General features: G+C 39.9%; 1 protein-coding gene across 1 annotated transcript in view; it reads right to left on the reverse strand.

The window, feature by feature from the left end:
- Positions 1–12,570: 12,570 nt before the first annotated feature.
- Positions 12,571–24,257, reverse strand: part of LOC133750311 (phospholipid-transporting ATPase ABCA3-like) — a 101,524-nt gene continuing 89,837 nt past the window's right edge. Inside the window, exons 23-29 of the mRNA XM_062179849.1 lie at positions 22,519–22,644; positions 22,060–22,254; positions 17,743–17,930; positions 16,884–17,054; positions 16,291–16,472; positions 13,149–13,222; positions 12,571–12,794 (exon numbers count right to left, since the gene is read on the reverse strand). Of these exons, the coding sequence (XP_062035833.1) occupies positions 12,654–12,794; positions 13,149–13,222; positions 16,291–16,472; positions 16,884–17,054; positions 17,743–17,930; positions 22,060–22,254; positions 22,519–22,644 (1,077 nt within the window). The 3' untranslated portion in view covers positions 12,571–12,653. The remainder of the gene's footprint in view (positions 12,795–13,148; positions 13,223–16,290; positions 16,473–16,883; positions 17,055–17,742; positions 17,931–22,059; positions 22,255–22,518; positions 22,645–24,257) is intronic.

Consider the following 24,257-nt stretch of genomic DNA (forward strand, 5'->3'; position numbering starts at 1 on the left):
GACTTGCTTTATGGCCTAGTATGTGGTCAATCCTAGAGAGGGTTCCATGTACTGCTGAGAAGAATGTAAAGTCCTTAGATGTAGGATGAAATGTTCTGTAGATATCTGTTAGATCCATTTGGGCTATAGTGTCATTTAAATCTACTGTCTCCTTGTTGATCTTCTGTCCTGTTGATCTGTCTATCTCTGAGAGTGGAGTATTGAAGTCCCCCAGTACTATTGTATTGGGGTCTAAGTCTCCCTTTAAGTCCCTTAACAAGTCTTTTAAATAAGCTGGTGCCCTATGATTAGGTGCATATATGTTGATAATCGTTATATCTTCCTGTTGAATGGATCCCTTAATCATTATATAGTGCCCCTCTTTGTCTCTCCTAACAGTTTTTGTGGTAAAGTTTATGTTGTCCGATATTAAGATGGCTACGCCCGCTCTCTTTTCATTTCTGTTGGCGTGGTATATCTTTTTCCAGCCTTTCACTCTCAGCTTGTATGGATCATTGTTGGATAGATGGGTTTCTTGTAAGCAGCAAAAGGATGGGTTTTGTTCCTTAACCCAGTCAGCCAATCGGTGTCTTTTAACTGGACAGTTCAAGCCATTAACATTCAATGTGACTATTGAGAAGGAGTAACTTTGCCCTGCCATTTGCCAAAGATATTTTCTAATATCTGGTTTGAGATTCCTGTGATCTTTTGCTGTGAGGTTTCCTTCCTTTAACTTCTTTCATATTGGTGACCGTGTTTCTGTGTTTCTGTATGTAACACATCTTTAAGCATCTTTTGCAGGGCTGGACGAGTGGCGACAAATTCTTTCAATTTCTGTTTGCTGTGAAAGGTCTTAATTTCACCTTCATTCACAAATGAGAGCTTTGCAGGATATAATATTCTGGGCTGGCAGTTTTTCTCTCTTAGTACCTGGGCTATATCTCGCCATTCTCTCCTGGCTTGTAGGGTTTCTGATGAGAAATCAGCTGTAAGTCTAATTGGAGATCCTCTGAGAGTAATCTGGCGTTTCTCTCTTGCACATTTTAGGATCTTTTCTTTGTGTTTCACTGTGGTGAGTTTGATTACGACGTGTCGTGGTGAGGATCTCTTTTGATCATGTTTATTAGGGGTTCTCTGAGCTTCCTGTACTAGGATGTCTCTGTCCTTCTCCAAACTTGGGAAATTTTCTGCTAGTATCTCACTAAAAAGGCCTTCTAATCCTTTCTCCCTTTCCATGCCTTCAGGAACTCCTAGAACCCGAATGTTAGGTTTTTTAATAGTATCCTGTAGGTTCCTGACAGTATTTTTTAGATTTCTGATTTCTTCTTCTTTTCTTTGATTTGACTGTTTCCTTTCCTGTTCTCTGTCTTCTAATTCCGATATTCTCTCTTCTGCTTCCCCCATTCTGTTTTTAAGGCTCTCTAATGTGTTTGCCATTTGATCTATTGTGTTCTTCATTTCATTGTGGTTTTTTGTCAGTATCGCGAATTCCTGCTCCATTAGTTTTTTCATTTCATTTTGATTCCTCCTTAATATTTCATTTTCACGGGAGAGATTTTCTATCTTGTCCATTAAGGATTTCTGTAGTTCAAGAATTTGTTTTTGAGAACTTCTTAATGTTCTTATCATAAATTTTTTGAAATCTGTATCTTTCATTTCTTCTATCTCATAATCTTCATAATCTTGCATTGGCGTGTCTTGTTCACTTGGGGGCGTCATAGTGCCTTCCCTGTCCTTGGTACCTCCGCTTCTATGTTTCTTGCTTGGCATGTTAGAGATAATTTGTGGTGTTTTTGTTTTTGTTTTTTTCTCTCGTTATACTATGCCTGTAAGTGAGCTGTCTGCTTTGTTGGAGCCTTAGGGGCTGTGATGGGTGTGGCCAGAGAGCTATGCTTGTTTCTTCAGGTTTAAGGCTGTGTAAAGAGCAACTCTCCCAGATTTCTCACTCACTTGCTCCTTGCTGGCTCGCTCTCTCTCTCTCTCTTTTTTTTTTTTTTGACTCAGTTGGGAGTGGGGTTGAGTGTAGTTGAAATCTGGCCTTTGTGAGTATTCGTTTGATCTACCCCTGGGACCATCCACAGAGATTATGCAGCCCTCAATGTGTTCTCCAGTTTCGCTAAAGATACTGAGTTTGGCTGAGCTTTACATATGTAAATTCGCAGTGTTCTTTGTTTTGCTTGGTGAGTGAAGGGAGAGGCCTCTGTTCCCCCTCCCCCCAATGTCTCGGACTTCTCAGGTCTTTGTCTTACCCTCCTCCTCCGTTCCCGCGCTGGCGAGATTCTGAGGCTCTGGCTCCTCTCTCGCCGCTGCCACTCGGCTCCTCTCGGTTGGTTTTCCACGCGGTGGGTTCCCTGTAAGTCCTCTGTGTCTCATCCACGAGATCCGGAAGCGTTTCCTCTGCAGTTTTTTTCTTGAGTCTTTTCCTGAGGCTACAGTAATTCCACTTTTATGAAAGTTTATTTTCCCAAACTAAGGCACACGTCCTCACTATCCGCCATCTTGGCTCCCTCAGGTAATGATTTGTAAATACCTTCTTGAATTCTGTGGGTTGCCTTTTTGCTATCTTGATAATGTCCTTTGATCACACAAGTTTTTAATCTCAATTAGGCCTAAATTTGTTACTTATTTATTTGAAAGTTAGGGTTACAGAGAAAGAGAGGAGAGATCGAGATCTTCCATCTGCTGATTCATTTCCCAAATGGATGCAATGACTGGTGCTGGGCCAGGCTGAAACCAGGAGCCAGGAGCTTCTTCCAGGTTTCCCGTATGGGTGCAGGGGCCCAAGCACTTGGGCCATCTTCACCGCTTTCCCAGGCCCTTAGCAGGGAGCTGGATCAGAATCGAAATAGTCAGGACTTGAAATGGCATCCGTATGGGAGGTTGGCACTGCAGACGGCAGCTTAACTTGCTGCGCCACAGTGCCAGCCCCCTGTGGGTACTTTTTTTCCTCAGTGTTTTTGTTGTCCCAGCCAAGAAGTCATCACCAAATCAGGAAAGAAAAAGAAATAAAGGGCATTGAAACTGGAAAGGAGGAAATAAAAATATTCATGTTTTCAGATGACATGACTTAAACATGAAAAACCCTAAATACTCCACCAAAAAGCTATTAGAACTGTCAGTTCAATAAAGTTGCAGGATACAAAATCAACAAAAAAAGACAGTAGTATTTTTATATATCAATACTGATATTGCTGAAAGGGAAATCAAGAAAGCAATCCCATTCACAATAGCTACAACCATAAACTAAAGTACTTAATTTTTAAGCTTTATTTATTTATTTGAGAGGTAGAGTTACACACACACACACACAGAGAGAGACAGAGAGAGAGAGAGAGAGAAAGGTTTTCTATCCTCTGGTTCACTCCACAAATGACTGCAATGGTTGGAACTGGGCCCATCTGAAGCCAGGAGCCAGGGGCTTCTTCTGGGCCTCCCATATGGGTGCAGGGGCCCAAGAACTTGAGCCATCTTCTACTGTTTTCCCAGGCCATAGCAGAAAGCTGGATCAAAGAACAGCCGGGACTTGAACCAGCCCCCATATGGGATGCTGGTGCTGCAGGCAGAGGCTTAGCTCACTATGCCATAGCACAAGCCCCTATAAAATAAAATATTTAGGAAAAAAACTTAACCAAAGAAGTGAAAGGTCTTAAAATAAAAATTATAAAACACTGATGAAAGTAATCATTGAGTACACAAAAAATTGGATATTCCTTGCCCATGGATTGGAAGAATTAACATTATTAAAATGTCCATACTACCTAAAGCAATCTGCAGATTAAATGGAATCTCTTTTTTAAAAAACAAATTTAAGACATTGTATTTGAAAGGCAGAGTTACTGGGAGAAGAGAGAGTGAAAATAAACCTTTCATCTGCTGGTTTACTCTCCAAATGGCCATAACAGCTAGGGTTGGGCCAGGCTGAAGCCAGGAGCCCAGAACTCCATGTGGGTCTCCCATATGGGTGGCACAGGCCCAAGTACTTGGACCATTTTCTGCTGCTTGCCCAGGAGCATTAGCAGGGAGTTGGACTGAACATGCAGCAGCTGAGACTTGAACTGGTACTCAAATGAAATGCCAGTGTCACAGGTGGTGGCTTAAACTGCTGCTCCATGCCACTGGCCTCTGTAGTCCCTATCAAAATACCAATGACAGTTTTTACAGAATAGAAAAATAAAGCTAAAATTCATGTGGAACCACAACAGGCCCAGAATAGCCAAAGCAATCCTAAGCAGCAGGGGGAGGGAAGGGTAGAATTTAGCTGGAGGCATGGCAATACCTGATTTCAAAGCATACCGCAAAGTTATAGTAATTAAAACAGCAAGGTACTTATATAAAAAATGACACATATATCGATATAATAGAGAACCCCAAAATATAGCCATGTTTGTACAGCCAACTGATTTTTAACAAAAATGTCCAAAACATACATTGATGAAAGGATAGTCTTTTCAATACATGGTGTTGGCAAAACTGGAGTATATATATAGAAGAATGAAATTAGATTCCCTGCTCACCATATACCTAAATAAACTAAAGATGGATCAAAGATCTAAATTTAAGATATAAAAGTATGAAACTGCTGGAAGAAAACATAGGGCAGACACTTGAAAACATTGGTGTAGGCAATGCTTTTTGTATAAGATCTCAGAAGAACATGTAACAAAAGCAAAACGAGACAAATAGAATTTTATTAAACTCAGAAGCTTCTGCACAGCAAAGGCAACAATAGAGTGATGAGACATCTGACAGAATGGGAGAAAATATTTGCAGGCTACTTACCTGACATATGATTAATATCCTGAATTTATTGGGAAGTCTAAAAACAACAAAAAGACAACCAATCTAGTGAAGAAATGGAACTGAATAAACATTTCTGAAATGAAGAGTTACAAATGCTTACCTAATTTATAAAAAATGCCAAATACCACTAGCCACCAGGGAAATACAAGTCACAAACAGAATGAAGTATCAAAAATCACATTATTTGCTAGAATGAATATTATTATTAAAAATATAGAAGGTAACAAATGCTGACTAGGATGTGGAGGGAAACTCATACACTGTTAGTGGGAATGTAAATTAGTACAGCCACTATGGAAAACACAGTGGAGATAACTTTAAAAAATACCTGCCATATGATCCAGCAATCTCACTATTGGGCATATATCCAGAAGACATAAAGTTACTGTATCAAAGAGATACCTCCTCCACCATGTTTATCACAGCACTATTCACAACAGCCAAAATACGGAATCAACCAAGGTGTCTATAAGCAAATGAATGGATAAAGAACAGAGTGTTATCCAACCATAAAAGAATGAAATCGTATCATTTGCAGCAAAACAAATGGAACTGGGAACATTGTATAAAGTGAAATAAGCCAGACAGCGAAAGACAAATACTGCATGTTCTCCATGTGAAAGCTAAAAAACAAAAACAAAAACATATCTCAATCTGAATCCAGCATGGTGATTACTAGAGACTGGAAGGGGTAGGGAGTTAGAAAATGGGTACCACTTTCTCTCTTTCTCTCCCTCTCTCTCTCTCTCTGGCTCTACCTGTCAAATAAATAAATTAAAAAAAAAAAAAGCAATACCAATCAAGATCCCGAAGACCTTCTTCTCAGATCTAGAAAAAATGATGCTGAAATTCATATGGAGACACAGAAGACCTCGAATAGCCAAAGCAATCCTGTACAACAAAAACAAAGCCGGAGGCATCACAATACCTGATTTTAGGACATACTACAGGGCAGTTGTTATCAAAACAGTATGGTAGTGGTACAGAAACAGATGGATAGACCAATGGAACAGAATAGAAACACCAGAAATCAATCCAAACATCTACAGCCAACTTATATTTGACCAAAGATCCAAATCTAATCCCTGGAATAAGGACAGTCTATTCAATAAATGGTGCTGGAAAAATTGGATTTCCACATGCAGAAGCTTGAAGCAAGACCCATACCTATCACCTTACACAAAAATTCACTCAACATGGATTAAAGACTTAAATCTACGACCCGAAACCATCAAATTATTAGAGAGCATTGGAGAAACCCTGCAAGATATAGGCACAGGCAAAGACTTCCTGGAAAATACTCCAACAGCACAGGCAGTCAAAACCAAAATTAACATTTGGGATTGCATCAAATTGAGAAGCTTCTGTACTTCGAAAGAAACAGTCAGGAAAGTGAAGAGGCAACCAACAGAATGGGAAAAAATATTCGCAAACTATACTACAGATAAAGGATTGATAACCAGAATCTACAAAGAAATCAAGAAAATCCACAACAACAAAACAAACAACCCACTTAAGAGATGGGCCAAGGACCTCAATAGACATTTTTCGAAAGAGGAAATCCAAATGGCCAACAGACACATGAAAAAATGTTCAAGATCACTAGCAATCAGAGAAATGCAAATCAAAACCACAATGAGGTTCCATCTCACCCCGGTGAGAATAGCTCACATTCAGAAATCTACCAACAACAGATGCTGGAGAGGATGTGGGGAAAAAGGGACACTAACCCACTGTTGGTGGGAATGCAAACTGGTTAAGCCACTATGGAAGTCTGTCTGGAGATTCCTCAGAAACCTGAACATAACCCTACCATACAACCCAGCCATCCCACTCCTTGGAATTTACCCAAAGGAATTTAATTTGGCAAATAAAAAAGCCATCTGCACATTAATGTTTATTGCAGCTCAATTCACAATAGCTAAGACCTGGAACCAACCCAAATGCCCATCAACAGTAGACTGGATAAAGAAATTATGGGACATGTACTCCATAGAATACTATACAGCAGTAAGAAACAACGAAACCCAGTCATTTGCAACAAGATGGAGCAACCTGGAAAACATCATGCTGAGTGAATTAAGCCAGTCCCAAAGAGAAAAATATCATTTGTTTTCCCTGATCGGTGACAACTGAGCGCCAAAGAGAAAACCTGTTAAGTGAAATGGACACTATAAGCAACAATGAACTGATCAGCTCCTGTCCTGACTTTAGATGTACAATGTAATACTCTATCCTTTTTAGTATTCGTTGTTGTTGTTGTTGTTCTAGTACTATTGGTTGAACTCAGTAATTAACACACAATTATTCTCAGGTGTTTAAATTTTAACTGAAAAGTGATCCCTGTTAAATCTAAGAGTGGAAAAAGAGAGGGAGGAGATGAACAATTAGGAACATGCTCAATCGGACTGGCCGCAAATGGTGGAGTTAGAAATGTGCAGGGGATTCCAACACAATACCATCAAGATGGCATGTACCAATGCCATAGCACTAGTCCAAGTGATCAATTTCAGCTCACAATTGATAGCTCTGATAGGTCTAAGAGTCAAAGAGATCACACAAACAAGTATCTGCTAATACTAACTGATAGAATCAAAAAGGGAGAGAAAGATCCAACATGGGAAGTGGGATACACAGCAGACTCATAGGATGGCAGATGTCCTAAACAACACTCTGGCCTCAGAATCAGCCCTCAAGGCATTCAGATCTGGCTGAAGAGCCCATGAGAGTATAGCAGGCATGGAAAGCCAAGATATCATGGAAAAAAAAAAAAGACCTAAGTGAATGATCTCTGTGAGTGAGATCCCAGTGGAAAGAACGGGGCCATCAAAGAAGGAGGTACCCTTCTCCGAAGGGAGGAGAGAACCTCCACTTTGACTATGACCCTATCGGAATAAGATCAAAGTCAGCGAACTCTAAAGGCTTCCATAGCCCTGGCAACTCATGACTAGAGCCCAGGGAGATTACTGACGCCATGAACAGGAGTGTCAAATTGTTAAATCAGCAACAGGAGTCACTGTGTACTTACACCCCATGCGGGATCTGTCCCTAATGTGTCGTCCAAAGCCAAGTGATGCTATGACTGGTACTGAAACGGTATTTTTATACTTTGCGTTTCTGTGTGGGTGCAGACTGATGAGGTCTTTGCTAATTATATACTGAAGTGATCTTCTGTATATAAAGAGAATTGGAAATGAAAAAAAAAAACAACCTGGTGTTAAAATGGAAATGGCATAGAAAATTAATTATTTTGAAAAAAAAATTATGTAGGATCTCTGTCTTTAATGTGCTGTACATTGCTATTTAATGCTATAATTAGTAATCCAATGGTAGTTTTTTCACTTTATGTTGCTATATGGACAAAATGTTGAAATCTTTACCTAATATATACTAAACTGATCTTCTGTATACAAAGAGAATTGAAAATGAATCTTTACACGAATGGAAGGGGAAAGGGAGCGGGAGGGGGGAGGGTTGCGGGCGGGAGGGAAGTTATGGGAGGGGGGAAGCCATTGTAACCCATAAGCTATACTTTGGAAATTTATATTCATTAAATAAAAGTTTAATAAAAAAAAAAAGAAGTGTATGTTGAATAAATGCATGCTATTTTAATGATAAAAGGTAGGTTGTAAGAGAGTATGTATAATGAGATTCCAATATCAATTTTAAAAAATGTGTATGTAACACATCTGGGCATAGAATTTTTTTAAAAAAATGAGATTCTAAGCTAATAACAGCAACTATCTCTGTGCCCTATTTTACTTATTTTGTTCAAATTTTCTACAGTGAGCATGTTACTTTCAAAACAAAAGAAAATTTATTTTCGAAATAAATAGTGCTGAAAACTTAAAAAAAAAAAAAAAGAAAGGGCTCCAGGTTCTAGTCCCGGTTGCTCCTCTTCTAGTCCAGCTATTTGCTGTGGCCCCAGGGAAGCAGTGGAGGTTGGCCCAGGTGCTTGGGCCCTGCACCCGCATGTGAGACCAGGAGGAAGCACCTGGCTTCACATCAGCGTAGCTCCGGCTGTTGTGGCTATTTTGGGGGTGAACCATCGGATGGAAGACCTTTCTCTCTGTCTCTCCCTCTCACTGTCTGTGGCTCTGTCAAATAAATTAAAAAAAAATGCGTACCAAATCAGAGACAGATCAAAGGAACAAGTTCCTAGTATTGTACAAGAGTGGGGTGACTGTGGTTTACAATAACCTAGTAAATATTTTATGAGTAAATAGTGGAAAGGAGCTGCCAGCCTCCAATCCTAAAGAAATGTCAAAGGGAACATGCTGATTACTCCCAATACACATTGTATATACATGTATTGAAATATCACACTGTAGCCCAAAAATACATTTAGTAAAAATTTAAAAAATAAACTGCCAATCTCTGAATAAAAACCAGTACATTTGTATTAAAAGTAATTACCAATAAAAAGCACTTGCTTATGCTATTTTGCTATTTGTTTGCTGTTACAGCTTTTTCATCCCTCATCTCCTCTTTTGTGTTGTGTTGATTATTTTTAGTGACCTGTCCTTTCTTCTCATTTCATCTTGTGTATATTCTATAAGTATTTTCTTTGTGGTTTTATAAACCATGGGGTGACATATTATTGGGATTACTAAAATTATAACAAAATGTTTTGAATCACATGCAACACTTTACTCTTACACAGTTCCATCATCCCCCTTGCATCACTAATGTAAATGATTACCTATTTACATATTGTATCCCATTAACATAGATTCATAATGACTTTGTATACATTTATGTTTTAAATCTTGTAAAACAATAAAAGGTGGAGTTACAAGGTAAAAAGATACTAATATTGGCTCATATATTTGCCTATGTATTTACCTTTACTGGAGATCTTTATATCTTTATAATTTCCTGTTCCTGTGTAGTATAATTTCAAACAGAAGTACTTCCTTTGGCACTTTTAAAAAATTAATTAATTTGAAGAGGGTGGAGGGAGAGACAGATATAGATAGATATCAGTTGATCAATCTGCCATTTGCTGGTTCATTCCCCAAATGGCCACAACACCTGGGGCTGGTCCTGGGATGCTGACACATAACAAGCAGCGACTTAACTGGCTATGTCTCAACACTAACCCATCTTTAGCACTTCATGCAGTGCAGGCCCAGTGGTAATGAATTCCCCCGGTTTATTTATCTGGGGATATATTTTTCAAAAATTGAGAGGCAGACGGAGACTCCAATCCACTGATTCAATCCTCAGGTGCCTGCAGTAGGGCCAGCGTTGTGGTGTGGGTAAAGCCACTGCCTGTGATGCTGGCATCCTATATGGGCATTCTGGCTGCTTCACTTCTAATGCTGTCTCTGCTAATGGCCTGGGAAGAGCAGTGGGAGAACCGGATGAAGCTCCTGGTCTCTAGCTTCAGCCTGTCTGTGCTGTGGCCATTGTGGTCATCTGGAGAGTGAACCAGTGGATGGAAGATCTCTCTCTCCCCCTCCAATTCTGACTTTCAAAATAAATAAATAAATCCTTTTAAAAAATGCCTGCTAACAGCCAGGGCTGAATGGAGGCTGTAGAAGAGAGTCAGGAACTCAATTCAGGTTTTCCACATGTGTAGGAGGAAGTGAATTACTTGTGTTATCACTGTTACCTCCCAGGATCTGCATCAGCAGGAAGTTGGAGTCAGGAGCCAGAGGTGGGCATTGAACTCAGGCATTCCAAGGGAGGACATAGGTGTCTTAACTGTCACTTTAACTTATCACTAGCTGGGGATATTATAATTTCTCCATTTTTCAAGACAGTTTAGTCAGATACATGCAATAGACAAATGCCTTGTCTATTTTTTTTTTTTTTTGACAGGCAGAGTTAGGCAGGGAGAGAGACAGAGAGAAAGGTCTTCCTTCTGTTGGTTCACCCCCCAAATGGCCGCCACGGCCAGCGCGCTGTGCCAATCCAAAGCCAGGAGCCAGGTGCCTCTCCCTGGTCTCCCATGCAGGTGTAGGGCCCAAGGACTTGGGCCATCCTCCACTGCCTTCCCAGGCCACAGCAGAGAGCTGGACTGGAAGAGGAGCAACCAGGACAGAACCGGTGCCCCAACCGGGACTAGAACCCGGGGAGCCGGCGCCGCAGGTGGAGGATTAGCCTAGTGAGCCACGGCGCTGGCCTTGTCTAGTTTTTATAGACTGCAGCTTGGTTCTGTGCTGGAGTTCTCCACCATTTAGCTGGGTTTGCTCTGTCTCTGAGGATCAGTCCAAGGTGAAAGCTTTAGTTCTTCTCAGTGTATCTTAGTTTTCCCTGGGCATGCACATGGCTTTCTACATTCTCCCATATACCTGGCTGCTTTCGAATGTCCTAATTTCTCCAAGAGTCTCACTTTAGTTTTTTATCTGGCCTACAAAATTACAGTTGTTAGACCTAATGTGGTATCTTAAAATAATAATTTGTTTTAATGACCTTGGGGATGAAGAAGTTAGAAATAAAATCTCAGAGCTGATGAATTTGGATAAGTTTACCACGTGTTACCTTTCTTAATCAGGAACTTCAAAGGCATGGCTGCTATGAATATATTTCCAGTGTTCAACCTAGATATCCATTCATACATCTTGTTCCAGAGTAGGACTAAATTGGAAGCAAAGTCTTTTCTTACCCCACAAACAAAAAAAGCAATGAGTTTTTAGAAATTAATTAAACCCTTCTGTTTATTTGCATTCAGGTGCATATAGCCTAGGTGATTAAGAGAAAAATCATGGATTTAATTTGAGACTATATATAAAACAAACTCAAATCCCCTCCTCATTGAAAAAGAACAGAACAGTGAGTATATTCTACGTATCATATTATAGTTGGCAATATCTAATTAGGAATTTGAAAATGTTGAACAAGGAATCCCTCAAATAGTTGCTTCATAAGCTCTAATTCTACAAGAAATATTTTAATTGCTTATCTGTCCTGGAGAGGTGATTAAATTTCTCATGTTGTTTACTGGAACTCCATTTGACTAGATTAGAATCAGAAAATCTTTACCTCTCTCTATAACTAATTTCTCTTTATTCTTTATTAGAAGTGAGAGTAGCAAGGAAAAACGCTATTTTAATATATACTAAACTGATCTTCTGTATATAAAGAGAATTGAAAATGAATCTTGATGTGAATGGGAGAGGGAGCGGGAAAGGGGAGGGTTGCAGGTGGGAGGGAAGTTATGGGAGGGGAGAAGCCATTGTAACCCATAACCTGTACTTTGGAAATTTATATTCATTAAATAAAAGTTTAATAAATGAAAAAAAAGAATTTTTTTGTTTCTGTTTACTTCCAAATGTTCTTGGTGCAAACATTCTCTTACAATTGAAGTATAAGATTTTTTTTTGACAGGCAGAGTGGACAGTGAGAGAGAGAGAGAAAGAGAGACAGAGAGAAAGGTCTTTTGCTGTTGATTCGTCCTCCAATGGCCGCTGCAGCTGCCGTGCTGAGGCCGGCGCATCCCGCTGATCCGAAGCCAGGAGCCAGGTGCTTCTCCTGGTCTCCTATGCGGGTGCAGGGCCCAAGCACTTGGGCCATCCTCCACTGCACTCCTGGGCCACAATAGAGAGCTGGACTGGAAGAGGGGCTACCAGGACAGAATCTGGCACCCCGAACGGGACTAGAACCGGTGTGCCGGCGCCACAGGCGGAGGATTAGCCTATTGAGCTGTGGCGCCGGCCGAAGTATAAGAATCTTATTTTGGAAATATTAGCACAACTACAATTCACTCATCTAAGTATGAAAAGAAAGGGACAAACTTTTTCCTTTGGGGAAATATTTATTACATAAATCTATATACACCAAGATATACAAACACAGAAATGTTCCTCTAAATGTTCAAGTATAATGTAAGAAAGGTAGAAGTGTCACTGACTGCAACTGAATATCACTCATGGCACCTTTTGTAGAGAATCATCATCTGTATTTTCTGGATTAGCAAAAGTGAGGAAGACTTGTTCCAGGGTTATCTGACTGATGGAATAATCTTCTAAATCGAATTGCTCTTTAGCTTTCTCCAAAATGCCAAACATCTTTAAGAACAACAAAAAGAAAGTTACATTATGGTCTGACCTCCTCTCCAGCCCCTTATCCAGATGAGATTTTCCTCCACTTTTCCCAACTTTTGTCAAGTTTATGTTGGAGGACAAGAGGCACAGACAGAAGACATGAGAAAGAAGAACTCGGTAACTGAGAAGCCAAGGCAGTTTTCTGTGCTCATTGTCCTTTTCACATGGACTCATAGTGGGAATGTGTGTGAAAAGTAACCCAAAGCCTCACTCCACCCACAATGTTAGGATCCCATTTCAGATCCAAATCCTAAGTAGTTCTCATCATTAGTGCGCTCTTAACAGATCATGTTAGAAGGGCATAGTTTCTACCATCACCTTTCCCCAGCCATTGTCCTTGCAGGGAATGTAGTAGTTAAGGATTTTTTGATTCTGGTGCTTCAAGTCACTACCTAAGAGGAAAAACAGTGCACGTGAATAATCTCATAGATTCCATGTATAATTGCTGAAATACTACTGCGCCCATTTAATTATATACAGTGAAGGAATGAATGAATGGGCTTAATGAAAAACTGGATATGACCTCCCAAAACTCCCCACTCGTTTTGCTATATATGACATAGTTAATGCTTTTGATTTATTCCTGATGAACTAGATTATGTAGAGTTCATAGCAATTAATCAGAGCACACAAACTTGCTAGTTTACATGCTCAATGTAAAAAATCCCAAGTTTAAAAAATTCTGTTACTACAATACTTCTTTCTAAACATAATGCTGAGAATATGAACTTTTCATTGTATGACACGGATGTACAGCATTTGAAAGGGAAAAGAGCAGGACAAATTTGCTTTGTCATGTTAGAGATTATACTTTTTTTTAAGATTTATTTATTTATTTGAAGGTCAGTGTTACACAGAGAGAGAAGGAGAAGCAGAGAGAGAGAGAGGGAGAGAGAGAGAGGTTTTCAATCTGCTGGTTCACTCCCCAATTGGCCGCAACGGCCGGAGCTGCGCTGATCTGAAGCCAGGAGCCAGGAGCCTCCTCTGGGTCTCCCATGTGGATGCAGGGGCCTCTTGGGCCATCTTCCACTGCTTTCCCAGGCCATAGCAGAGAGCTGAATAGGAAGTGGAGTAGCCAGGTCTTGAACCAGTGCCCGTATGGGATGCTGGCACTGCAGGTGGTGGCATTACCCACTATGCCACAACGCTGACCCCAGGATTATGCAATCTTGATGCTATATAAATCACTGAAGCCAGTCCATGTGTTCATGTCTCTTTTGCAAGTAAGATCCACTGATGGTATTAGAGATAAGAGGGTGGGTATTTGTTCCTAATTTAGAACACAGAGATGTATTTACACTTACCAATGCCTATTTGTAACTTATTGCAAATTGAAATAACTTGGATTAAAAATGTTTTAAAGAAAAATATATGTTTTTAATGGTGTAAGAATTTTCTTAATGTTAATCATAAGGCATGTACTGTGTTTTTGTTCAAGCAAGTCTCTTTTATTGTGAAATATGAGCATTTCAAACACAGCATAATGAAATATTACAAATAAGCACTATTTGTAGTGAAACCACCCCATCTAGGTCAAATATTAGTAATCTAGTTACTCATACATGTAACTTCCCAGCCTCAGTATCCCAAAGAAATAAGCAATAACTTCATCAATATTATGAGCGTTTCCTGTGACATAGTGGGTTTAGCCTCTGCCTATGATGGTGGTGCTGGGTGCCAATTCAGGTTCCAGTTGCTCTACTTTCTCTCAACTAAATAAACTCTCAAAAAACTCTGCCTCTTAAATAAATCTTTAAAACATTTTCCCAATACTATCAGCTGTCTCCTCTATCCCTCTGTTGTCTGATCATCTAATTTCTAGCACTTAAAACTGTGATGTAGAATTTGTTTTCATATCAACTATCTAATTTGTAAATTTTAATGCTCATACAAGTATTGAAAGAATAATCCCCATCTGTTTTGTGAAATAATATATCTGTTAAGTTTTGTTCCTATTTGCTTTTAGTTACTATGTTTTTCTGTGGTGCATAATCACAGTCTTTTCTATTGCACATGTTTAAGTGAGATGACTTTTCTTATTTTTGGAGAGACATTTCCTGTGTGGAAGGTGGGATGGGACATTATTTGAAAGGCAGAGTCTCAGAGAGGGAGAGGGAGAGGGAGAGGGAGAGGCAGAGGCAGAGAGAAAAAAGTCTTCTATTCACTGGTTCACTTCCCACATGGCTGCAGTGGTTAGAGCTGGGCCAGCACGAAGCCAGGAGCTTCTTCTGGGTCTCTCACGTGGGTGCAGGGGCCCAAGAACTTGGGCCATCTTCTGCTGCTTTCCCAAACACATTAGCAGGGAGCTGGATAGGAAGTGGAGCAGCTGGGACTTGAACCAGTACCTGTATGGGATGCCGATGCTGCAGGTGGAGGCTTAACCCACTACACCACAGTGTAAGCCCCTAAAATATAGTTTTGCAGCTGTGGGGTTCCTTCCCCTGAGTCTTCCGCATGTTTTAAATAATTTGGCCTCTCAGTGTAGACCTTCTTCTGGTACTTTGTGATATATGCTTCCTGTGGTTATCCCCCTGCTCTAAGCCATAATTAAGGATGTTTTCCTCCAGATATGTGCTTGATTCTGCTTACAGTCAGAAGATGCTACTGACCACCTACTTCTGTCCACTAGGAAAGTCTTCTTATGTGGCAGTCTCATTGTAAGCTCCCATATAGGAAGAGAGTACAGATCTTCATCTCCAGTCCCAGTGCTGACAAGGGCAGCTGTTTCGAGTATTTGTATTGTTTTGCTGCACCACAGTGCTGGTCTCTGTTTCCTATTCCTACTGTGTAATCAATATTTTCCATTCCCAAGAAGATACCATTCCAACTGTAAGCTTGACTCACAACAAGAACTTCTATGATATTTTATTTAATTTAGAAAAATGGAAACTAAGATGAAAAGCTGTAATTGCTAAAATCTTTGCAATGTCTCTGCTTTATGTTTAGAAAAGAGAAGTAAGGGATAGAAAAGATAGTTTCTGCTTTTGGTACCATGCCATGTGGGCAGAGGTGCTTACTGAGTTTACTGCCCAGAAGCAAATATACTCTTGAAGGCAGAAAAATACTTACTTGTTCTTGGTCATATTTCATTACCATATCCTGGCTGACCAGAGTTCCACTATCAGTGAGAAGACAAAAATCTTAAAACCTTGCATGGACAGTATATGAAAATAACAGAATTCTGATAAAAACATGACCTTAGAAATATAATTTATATGGACAGTACAAAGATAAAGCTGTCTTAGTAAGTGTTTCAAGAGTTTGATGACAACCTCTGTTTCTTTTGTGAAACTTCTTAAAATAATCTGGCACAAGAGATTAGTAGTAACAAACAACCCTAAAGGGAACAGTATGGAAGATCAGTAAATACCATTAACTCACAGTAAACTGGTATTGGAGATGTAAGCCATTTGGATGGTAAGAACAACAAATATAACAAAGTTTGCACAACTTCACTTACCTGGAAATGTCATTTTGATAAAATTTTTAAAAGCTTCCAACATATGCTCACTCTTGCCCTTAACCTTCAGGATGTAAATATTGCCAAATTTGTTCTTGAGATGCTGAGGGCTGCCCAAGCACATGAACTTCCCCTTCACCATGATGGCTAGCCTGGTACAGAGGGCATCACATTCTTCCATACTTGCAAAACAGGAGAACAGAGCAATGTAAGGCTACAAAATTTCTGTGTTGGAGGATATGGTGTAGTTCAATCAGAGCTAGAACTTTGTGATTCTCCCGTCAATCAGAAATTGTATTTGCCAATCACAAAACTCAGTTGGGAAGCGGATGTTCAATGGTGAATAATAGAGTATTCAATCCTCAAATGGAACACTTCCTGAACTTCCTGAACTTTTCCCCACTCTTCATTTTTCAAAAACTCATTGAGGATTCTTGGCTGCTCTACTCATTATGGTTAGCAAGAATCATAATTCCTAATGAAGAGCTCACATATTCAGGAAAATTCACTAATATTCTTGGTCTCAAATAATTCCCTCTTACAGCCACTATAGCTTCTACCAACCCCAAACCATGCCTCTCAATGAGTCACACCTGTGGGAGGTGATAACAATAGCTTTTCCACTGTCACGGGTCTTGGTCACCACATTCCAGAGCAGGCGTCGGGCCACTGGGTCCATGCCTGTTGATGGCTCATCCAGGAAGACGACTGAGGACCTTCCCATTAGAGCAATAGCAGTACTCAGCCTACGTTTGTTTCCTCCACTTCATGGCCAAAGGAAAAGAGAGAGTGAGAGAAGAGGAGGCTATATATATATATATATATATATATATATATATATATATATATATTATTTAAAACAAACAGCACAAATAACTTAAATGCTGAGAATCCCAGCAAACAATCTGTACATCTGCAATGCTGATTAGATATAACTTTAACAAGGTAGCAGGGCAAAGTACCTACTTGTATATATACCTATATGCATGTGTGTGCATGTACACACACACAATTTATTTTGAGGTATAGAGGAGTGACTTTATGTGTCTGATTTTGGCAGCATTATCAGAGGCTTACATTTTTTTGGTGTCATGGCTTCTCTGGTATATAAGCCCCACCATAATTTAAAGGGCCTACATTCCTCTTTATTTGGGAGAAAAAAGAACCATAGAATTACCAGATAGAAAGATGCTCCCTTTGATGTTCATAGGCTAAAATTCAAATGGAAATGGAATTTTGAGTTTCATCTCAACAAAGGGAAGATATACTGAACTACATTTATCTGTTTATTACTAGAATCTTAAAACTAGAAGACTCTTAGATAGTTTCATATGTAGGAAATTGTGTGATAGAAAAGCCTAGGTAGAGTTGTGGGTATTCATTTCAAACATTAAAAATGTAAGTAAATACCTCAACATTAACAAAAAAATAGCAGCAAGCATGATGACTCACCTATAGGTGCTAATAATCTTGTTAGCATGAGGCTCCAGTTCCATTGAGTTCAAATATGAGTTCACATACAGCTGAATCTGAGACTCAGAGACTCCCCAGACTCTGGCATACATTATCAGTATTTCTCGAGCAGTCATGTATTCCAGCAAGGCATCAAATTGAGGACAATAGCCAATTCTCGACCTCACCTAATTCCAAGAATTGCCTTATGTAAAGACCCAAGTCATCCATCCCACTGACCATCTACAGATAGGATGGAAGAACCTGCAGCCAGCCTTTTAGGTCATGATTCCAAGAGTCCTACTGAGAAATTTTCTTTTCTGAATGGCTACAAAACTATGACTATTGAACCTTACTACATTGGAATAAGAAGTTACCTAATTCTGTTTTAACAATCTTAGGAATGAAGAAGTGAGAAATAAAATCCCAGAACTCAATCAGTTTGGCAGAGTATTAGGGAGCACAGCCATCATGGAGGTTTTTGCATTGTTTAACCTGCACAGTCATGTATATACCTTATTTCACAGAACGATTGAACCAGAAGCAGAGCTTCCCCAAACTTCACATCCTAACCTCAAAACAGGAGACCACAATGAGTGTTGTGTTAGCAATTAGCCAAACTTGTCTACTGATTTACATTCAGTTGGTAGCTGCAGATTAAGCCATGAAATTACACTAATATTTACATTGATTCCCAGATTACTCATGCTCATGGACTTGGAATGTAGTAAGCCTCTCCGCATGAGGCTGACATGAATTTAAAGGATTTAGAGGGCTACCATCTTTCCCACACTTTCCTTTTTTTTTTCTTTTCCTCTGTTAGGATCCAGACATTGGAGACTTGAACATTAAAAAACAACTACAGCCGGTGCCGCGGCTCAATAGGCTAATCCTCCACCTTGCAGCGCCGGCACACTGGGTTCTAGTCCTGGTCAGGGCACTGGATTCTGTCCCAGTTGCCCCTCTTCCAGGCCAGCTCTCTGCTGTGGCCTGGGAGTGCAGAGGAGGATGGCCCAAGTGCTTGGACCCTGCACCCGCATGGGAGACCAGGAGAAACACCTGGCTCCTGGCTTCGGATCAGCGCAGTGCGCCGGCTGCAACGGCCATTGGAGGGTGAACCAACGGCAAAAAGGAAGACCTTTCTCTCTGTCTCTCTCTCTCTTTCACACTGTCCACTCTGCCTGTCAAAAAATAAAAATAAAAAAAAAAAACTACATATACAAAGAAAATTGGAAAGTGACTGCACTTTCTCAAGGAAAGGTACACAATCAAAAAAGACCTGAGAAAACCTTAAGTTCACAGCTCAGGTTTATCTAAGGAAAAAGACAGCCTACAACACCAACAACCCCAAACTCCAAACACTATAAGGTAAAAAACAGCAAATAAGAATGGAAAGAGGCCGGCGCCGCGGCTCACTAGGCTAATCCTCCACCTTGCGGCGCCGGCACACCGGGTTCTAGTCCCGGTCGGGGCACCGATCCTGTCCCGGTTGCCCCTCTTCCAGGCCAGCTCTCTGCTGTGGCCAGGGAGTGCAGTGGAGGATGGCCCAAGTGCTTGGGCCCTGCACCCCATGGGAGACCGGGAGAAGCACCTGGCTCCTGCCATCGGATCAGCGCACTGCGCCGGCCGCAGCGCGCTACCGCGGCGGCCATTGGAGGGTGAACCAACGGCAAAAGGAAGACCTTTCTCTCTGTCTCTCTCTCTCTCACTGTCCACTCTGCCTGTCAAAAAAATAAAAAAAAAAGAATGGAAAGAATATGATTCCCAGTGTTACTATATTATCCATGAAAATTTATGAGAAACAGAAAAATATGGCCCACCTAAAAGAAAATAACACAGAAACTTTCCCTAAGACCTGACAGAAAATCTATTAGACACTTTAAAAACAACTGTCTTAAAGAGGCTTGAAGAGCTAAAGGAAGAGCTAAAGGAAGATGTGAACAAAGCAAAGATAGTGATGTACAAACATAATGGGAAAATCATTAGAGACAGAAAACCTAAAAGGAAATAAAGAAGTCTATAGCTGAGAAATACAATAACAAATAAATTCACCACAGAGACTTACAGGTAGCAAAGAGAATCAGTGAATTTGAATATAGGACAATGGAAATTGTTGAGTCTGAGGAACAGAAAGAAAAAAAGAGGTAGGAAAAGTGAACAAAACCTAAGGGACCCTTGGGATATCATCTAGTGGACCGACATATCCATTGTGGTTATTCAAGAAGAAAAGGGGAGAGAGAATATTTGGGGAAATAATGGCAGAAAACTCACCCCCCAAAAAGTGAATATAAACATCCAAGAAGCTCAATAAACCTCAAGATGAACTCAAAGAGACCCAGAGTAAGGCATGTTATAATCAAACTGTCAAAAGACAATGATCAAGAGAGAAGCAACTCATCACATGAAAGGGAGCCTCAGGTGACAAAGCAGTTAAGGCACTTTGTGTTTTATTGGTCAGGACAAAGAAAGTTGGGGAACTGGTATACCCTACAAGCCATAAACACTTATGCTAACAAACAACAGGGTCAGGTGTTTGGTGCAGTGGTTAAGTTGCCACTTGAACACCTGCATCCCATATCTGAACGCCTAGGTTCAAGGCCTGGCTCCACTTCTGATTCCAGCTTCCTGCAAATGTGTACCCTAGGAGGCAGCAGTGATGGCTGCTGTCCCACACAAAGAGACCTGGAGTTGAGCTCCTCACTCCTGGTTTTGGCCTGGACAAGCCCAAACTATTGAGAGCATTTGGGGAGTGAACCAGCAGATGGACAATCTCTCTCTGTCTCTCTTTTCCTTTCAAATATATAAATAAAAATTTTAAGAAACCAATAAAAAAATGAGTATGGAAACCATTTGTACAACTTGTGAAATTATGTCAAGGTTCCATTGATTCTGGAACCATGAAAAAGTGATAAGTGAGCACAGGTTTGAAATAGTTGGTCTACTGAAATGAGGTCATTTACTTAGTGGCCTCATATCCATGATCAAGAAACATTTTCTCCTATCTTCCTCAAATAAGATAGTGATGAAACCCAGACATATCTTGTGTTTTGACTATATTTTATCGTTATAGCAATAATCATTTTTTTCTGCAAGCATAGAAAAACAATGCAATAGCAGTAGCAACAAAAAAGAGAGACTCCTAGTGAATCATAACCATGATCCAGTGTTGCATCCCTGAAGATTCACTCAGTTAACCTGCTTGGAGCGTGACTTCTATTTGGAAAAGATAATTGATTATGACATAAAGTTAAACCTTATAGATAGATTCTGGAAAGATTGTGGTAGTTGGTGGCCCCTTCTCATGTAATCAAAGTCAGTCTGTGGACTATTATTCCAGAGAAGAATCTCTAAATTCATCCTATTTTCCTCCTCTTAATTTCTCTCTAATTCTCCCTTGTTTTCTTCATCTAGTCCATTTATTTTATATAAAGTATAGGGAAAGTGTTTTGTATATTCATCTATATTTACTTTTAAAAAGTCTGTTGAATATCTATATGCTGACAAGAATAACCTGAAAAGGAAATTAAGAAAACAGTTTAATTTACAATAGCACCAAAAAGAATAACATGCATAGGAATAAACTATCTAAGGAGTTAAAAGTCTTGTACACTGAAAACTTCAAAATATTGATAAAATAAAGAAGACATAACTAAATGGAAAGACATAATATTATTAAGATGTCAAGTCTACCAGAAAAGGTTTACAGATTCAGTGAAATCTCTCAAAATCTTAATGATATTTTTTGTAGTAATAAAAAATATATATCCTAAAATTCACTTGGAATCTTCAGGAACCCCAAGTTACCAAAGCAATCTTGCAGGTGAAATATCAGAATTCATTGACTGCATCAACAGTATCAATAATAATACTTACCATGATTCCTATCTATTATCCTAGGCATCAGTATTATCTGCATCCATGAGTCATTATGCTTCTCTATTTTTTTTTACAATTTTATTTATTTATTTGGGAGGTAGAGTTATATCTATCTATCTATCTATCTATCTATCTATCTATCTATCTATCTATCTATCGAGAGAGAATATTCCATTCACTGGTTCATTCCCCAAATGGCTGCAACAGCCAGAGCTGAGCTGACCCAAAGCCAGGAGCCAGGAGCTTCTTCTGCATCTCCCATGTGGGTGCAGGGGCCCAAGAACTTGGACCATCTTCCACTGTTTTTCCAGGACATGGCAGAGCTGGATTGGAACAGGAGCAGCTGAGACACGAACCATGTGACCACATGAGATGCTGGCACCCACTATACCACAGTGCCAGCCCCTGCTTCTCCAATCTTATACTATAATAGTATCTCACCTGTAGGACATTTCTGTTGATGCTAAAGCCATCAATGAACACATCCCCTGAGGTAGCACTCTCTTCTCCAGTCAAAATTTGGAAGGTACTTGTTTTTCCAGCTCCATTGAATCCAAGCAATCCAAAGCACTCTTTCTTTTGTATTGCAAGGGAGATATTTTTCACAGCTAAAATGACTGGATACTTAAAATATATCTAAAAAATCCATAAAAGACAATTCATCGAAGAATGCTTCTAGGTCAAATACAATAGATAACCTCAGTCCCCTATGGACCACTACCTCAGACAGTTTCACAAGAATAGTTCTATTCAATTGGGGGAATACAGATTGTAAAGAAAATATATATGCCTATTTATATATCTATATAGATATATATAAGGAGGTTGATCAACAGGCACCAAAGGTGTACTCTTAAGTAGGGATGAAGCCAGCATATGTTGGCCATTGAATGATAATACCTTTGTGAGTTCCTTAATAAGAACTACAGAATTATGAAACTTCTCAGGATGCTCCAGTATGTTAATTCTCTCATTTTGTACATCTTCATCTTCGGATTTTCCAGACAGTTTCTTAGACACTAGCTCCTGTATTTTCAAGACAAGAATCATGAAGTGGAGACCATTTAGGCACATTCTCAAGACTGAGTGTCTTTGTGAAAGCTAAATTGAGGGATAATATTAAAAATATAAAAACAAAAGCTTGAGCAATTTTCAAGAGACTTTCTGCACATCAACTAATTCCACTCTCCCATACAACTTAACTAAGTTTTAGTAATATATAGTTCTTTGGGGAAATGTGGCTGTAGACCAGAAGATAGGGAAAAGATATTCACACAGTAGAGAAAGCATGAATTAACATGCTACCATGTATAATTTAAATTTTTGAAGGACAGAATTTAAAGCACTCAGAGAAATTATTTTATAACCTGGATCCTCATCTCAAAGAAGTAGGGAAGCTTTAAAGAATATAGTAATGACAATGTAGTAATAAATTCTGCTCAAATTAAAAGGGAATGGGAGCTAAGATAATCAGCAAAGCTAAATCAACTTTTCCTAAGAAACTCACTGGGACCTATTACATATATTTTCAATATAATGGTACAGATATGAATACTGTTCTTTGTCTTCACTATACAATGAAGCTTTAGAATAAAGCTGTGCCCTGCACAATGTCCTGAATGCAGATGCTATATACCATCAGGTTCTAGTCTCACACTGTCTCCCAGTCTCTTTCCCTTGAAGTTTCTTTGTTCTGCTTTTCTGAATATGTATTAACCTCTTATTAAAATTAGCTCACTAAATGGAGGTAGTAGTGCAGCTGGCCCTAAAAAATCCCTAATTGCCTTGACTGATGAGATCATTTATTTCCTCTATAGATCACATCTTGAGGTTGTTCTTTTCTTGAAGTGTTTCTTTTCCAGATGCTCCAGCGCCTGCGTCAAAAGTAATTACCATGTGCATATAGCCTCTAGACTGACTGGAGCTTTACCTTCACAAAAATTCCATATAGAACGCAGAATCACTGACCAATCAAAGGAAGGCCATAAGCACTACAGACCAACCAGGAATGTACCCCTCAGTCCCAGCTTCAATCTGTAAGAATGTTTACCTCTGGCCCCTTGAGGAGCCCAGAAATTAAGTAATAGCTGGGTTAAGACTCCTTGCTCTATGCTTTGCAATAAACATCTTTCTTCTACCACCCCAGTGTCAGCAATTGGCTTTCTGCATATTGGGAGAGTGACACTGACCAGTTTTGAGGCAGTTCTATATCAAGAACATGAAGTCTTAAAATGTTAGAACAGAAGTTTGGCATAATTTTGAAGATAATTTTGCCCAGTCCTTTTAGAACACATTGGTTTTCACTTTCAACAGTTCAAGAAATTAGGATTAGGGGCCGGTGCCGTGGCTCATTTGGTTAATCCTCCGCCTGCGGTGCCAGCATCCCATATGGGCACCAGGTTCTAGTCCTGGCTGCCCCTCTTGCAGTCCAGCTCTCTGCTGTGGCCCGGGAGGGCAGTGGAGGATAGCCCAAGTGCTTGGGCCCCTGCACCCGCATGGGAGACCGGGAGGAAGCACCTGGCTTCTGGCTTCGGATTGGCGTAGCTCCGGCCATAGTGGCCATTTGGGGAGTGAATCCGTGGCAGGAAGACCTTTCTCTCTGTCTCTCTCTCTCTCACTGTCTAACTCTACCTGTCTAA

The sequence above is a fragment of the Lepus europaeus genome, chromosome 21 (genome assembly GCF_033115175.1).
Source record: "Lepus europaeus isolate LE1 chromosome 21, mLepTim1.pri, whole genome shotgun sequence".
NCBI classification, from domain to species: domain Eukaryota; kingdom Metazoa; phylum Chordata; class Mammalia; order Lagomorpha; family Leporidae; genus Lepus; species Lepus europaeus.